The 2,205-nt window shown below is 60.3% G+C and overlaps 1 protein-coding gene across 1 annotated transcript in view; it reads left to right on the top strand.

Moving 5' to 3' along the window:
* The first annotated feature begins 120 nt into the window (after window positions 1-120).
* Window positions 121-2,205, top strand: part of RASA3 (RAS p21 protein activator 3) — a 115,451-nt gene continuing 113,366 nt past the window's right edge. The window contains exon 1 of the mRNA XM_006102042.3: window positions 121-261. Coding sequence (XP_006102104.1) covers window positions 207-261 — 55 coding nt within the window. The 5' untranslated portion in view covers window positions 121-206. The remainder of the gene's footprint in view (window positions 262-2,205) is intronic.

The following is a 2,205-nucleotide window of genomic DNA, read 5'->3' as shown; positions in this document are numbered from 1 at the left end:
TGGGCGGACCCTTCCTCTTTCTCTCTCCCTCCGCCGGCCCTCGGCCATTGAGGAACCTAGGGTAGGACCGATGGGCGGGCGCGTGGGTGGGGCCGGGAGGCCTGGGCGCCCCCGACCCGGCGGGCGCTGGGTAGGGCGCAGAGCCTGGACTGTGCGGCCGCTCGGCTCGGCTCTTCCGCGGGACTCCGCGCGCGAATCCGACCAGCATGGCGGTGGAAGAAGAGGGGCTCCGGGTCTTCCAGAGCGTGAAGATCAAGATCGGTGAGCGTCCGGGAGCCGGCGGGGCGGCGGGGTCTGCGCGGGTCTCGCGGTCGGCGCCCCCGGGTCCCGGATCCGCTCCTGGAGATGCGCGCTCCCCCGAGGCCCCCTCCTCACCCCCCGGGGACTGCTGGTCCGCGGGCCGCACCCCTCCCCCGTCGTGGGCACCAGCGGTCAGTTGGCTGTGCCCCCAGGACGGCCCCCTCCTCACCTCCCCCAGGACGGCTGGTCCGCCAGCCGCGGCCCCCTCCCCACCTCTCCCGGAGGTCGGTGACTGGGCCGAGCCAGGCCCGGCGGCTTCGGGAACTCAGCTCCCCGAGCCCCCCTGCGCCGCGAGCGGCCCCAAGCCCCCGGAGGTGCAGTGCCGGGAGTGGGGTCGCCTGCACGGAGGGGGTGGTGCGCTGTAGGACGCGGGTCCGTTCCCTCTAAGAGTGTGTGCCTGTGTGTGCGCTTAAATGCGCGCGCGCGTGTGGAGACTCTGGATGCGTGCATTTCAGGTGTCAAATCCACCCATCTCAGGGTTCAGCATCTCCTCGGCTGCTGCACCCAGAAACTTCCTTTTCTGTGAACGTGTTGGCTCTTCCTCATGTCCCCCCAGGGCCAGGGCCCGGGTTGGGCTGTTGACCGGTGCCCGTGTGTGCACACCTCTGTGTGGGTGTGTGTTTTTGTGTGCACATGTGTCCGTGTGCACACGTCTGTGTCGGTGACTGCGTGTTTGTGTGCGCATATGTCTGCCTGTGAATGTGTGGAGCAATCTCTGGCCCCGGGCTCCCTCAGGGCAGGGAGCCACCCCTCCCCCACCTTCCATTGAGAACTGGCGGAGGGAGCTGTTGGCCAGGCCCTGTCACCCTGGAGGATTCTGCCTTTCTCACTGGACTCAAGAACTGGGGGAGGGAAATGAAATGCAGATTCTGGAGGGGGCTGGAGGGCTATATCTGGATTTCCTGGGTTTATCTGGAGAGATTTTTTTTTTCCAGTTCTGTTTTATCTTGGGAGGGTGATGAGCAAGTCCCCTCTCCATCCCCTCACCCCCCCAAAAAACAACACAAAAAAAACAGCAAGATCTATGCCTGGAATTACTGTTAGACGTTAATGCCATGAATGTGCCGGGTGAGAGGACAGTTCATGTTGGAGAGGGCTTCTGAGGACCCAGCGTGTCGTCACGCTCAGGGTCTTCCTGCCTGCGGACCTCCCTGTCGCTGGGAGTGCTCCACATTCCCATCTCTTCCCCCGTGAAACAGGGCCACTGGGAACCGCGCCAGCCACCTAGTGACTGCTGAAGTGTCAGTTGCTGATGACATTTGATGCTGCCTGAGGAATTCCAGCTACCCCAAATCAGCATGTTGTTTCCTGTCTGCTTTATTTTGGTTTATGGATCATTGCTGAGGCGCTGTTGGTTTTTGGCTCAGAAGCACTGCAGATAGCATGTGGCAGCGCTTCAGCCCGGGGAGTCAGCCTGGAGAGGGCTGCTCTTGTTTACTTGGTTCAAGTCTGCTGCACCCTCACACTGAGAGATTCAACACTGAACGCCACCCAAAGCGGGGGCAGGGGAAAGTGCCTCTGTTAGGGTTCCCTCGGCCAAGAGCCCTCGCTCATTGCCTGGGTCCAGTGAGTTTCATGGTGGACCCCTGAGGATTTGAGGTGCTTCCTTGGAAAATCAAGGGGAGAAGACAGGGGCATTGGAGTGTGGGTGTGGCGGAGGCGAGTGGGCCATGTTCCTGACTGCATTAGACACGAATAGGGGCAGTAGTCCGTTTTGTTCTATGCCTTCCCCTCCCTTACAAGTTCTTTCAGCTTAACCCCGCCCCTTAACTTGTTATGCTAAGGTCAGATTAGTGCTTATGATTCAAGATGTATATTGTATAAACCTTTTGGTTCAGAGCCCTTGCCGCACCATTATTATTCTGCTTCTAGTGTTTTCAGTTTTTTCTCTTGCCGCGCATTTCT

This window comes from Myotis lucifugus, unplaced genomic scaffold, assembly GCF_000147115.1.
Source record: "Myotis lucifugus unplaced genomic scaffold, Myoluc2.0 scaffold_395, whole genome shotgun sequence".
Taxonomy (NCBI): Eukaryota; Metazoa; Chordata; class Mammalia; order Chiroptera; family Vespertilionidae; genus Myotis; species Myotis lucifugus.
Note: the sequence above shows the minus strand (reverse complement) of the source record. Positions and strands in the feature narration are given on the sequence as shown.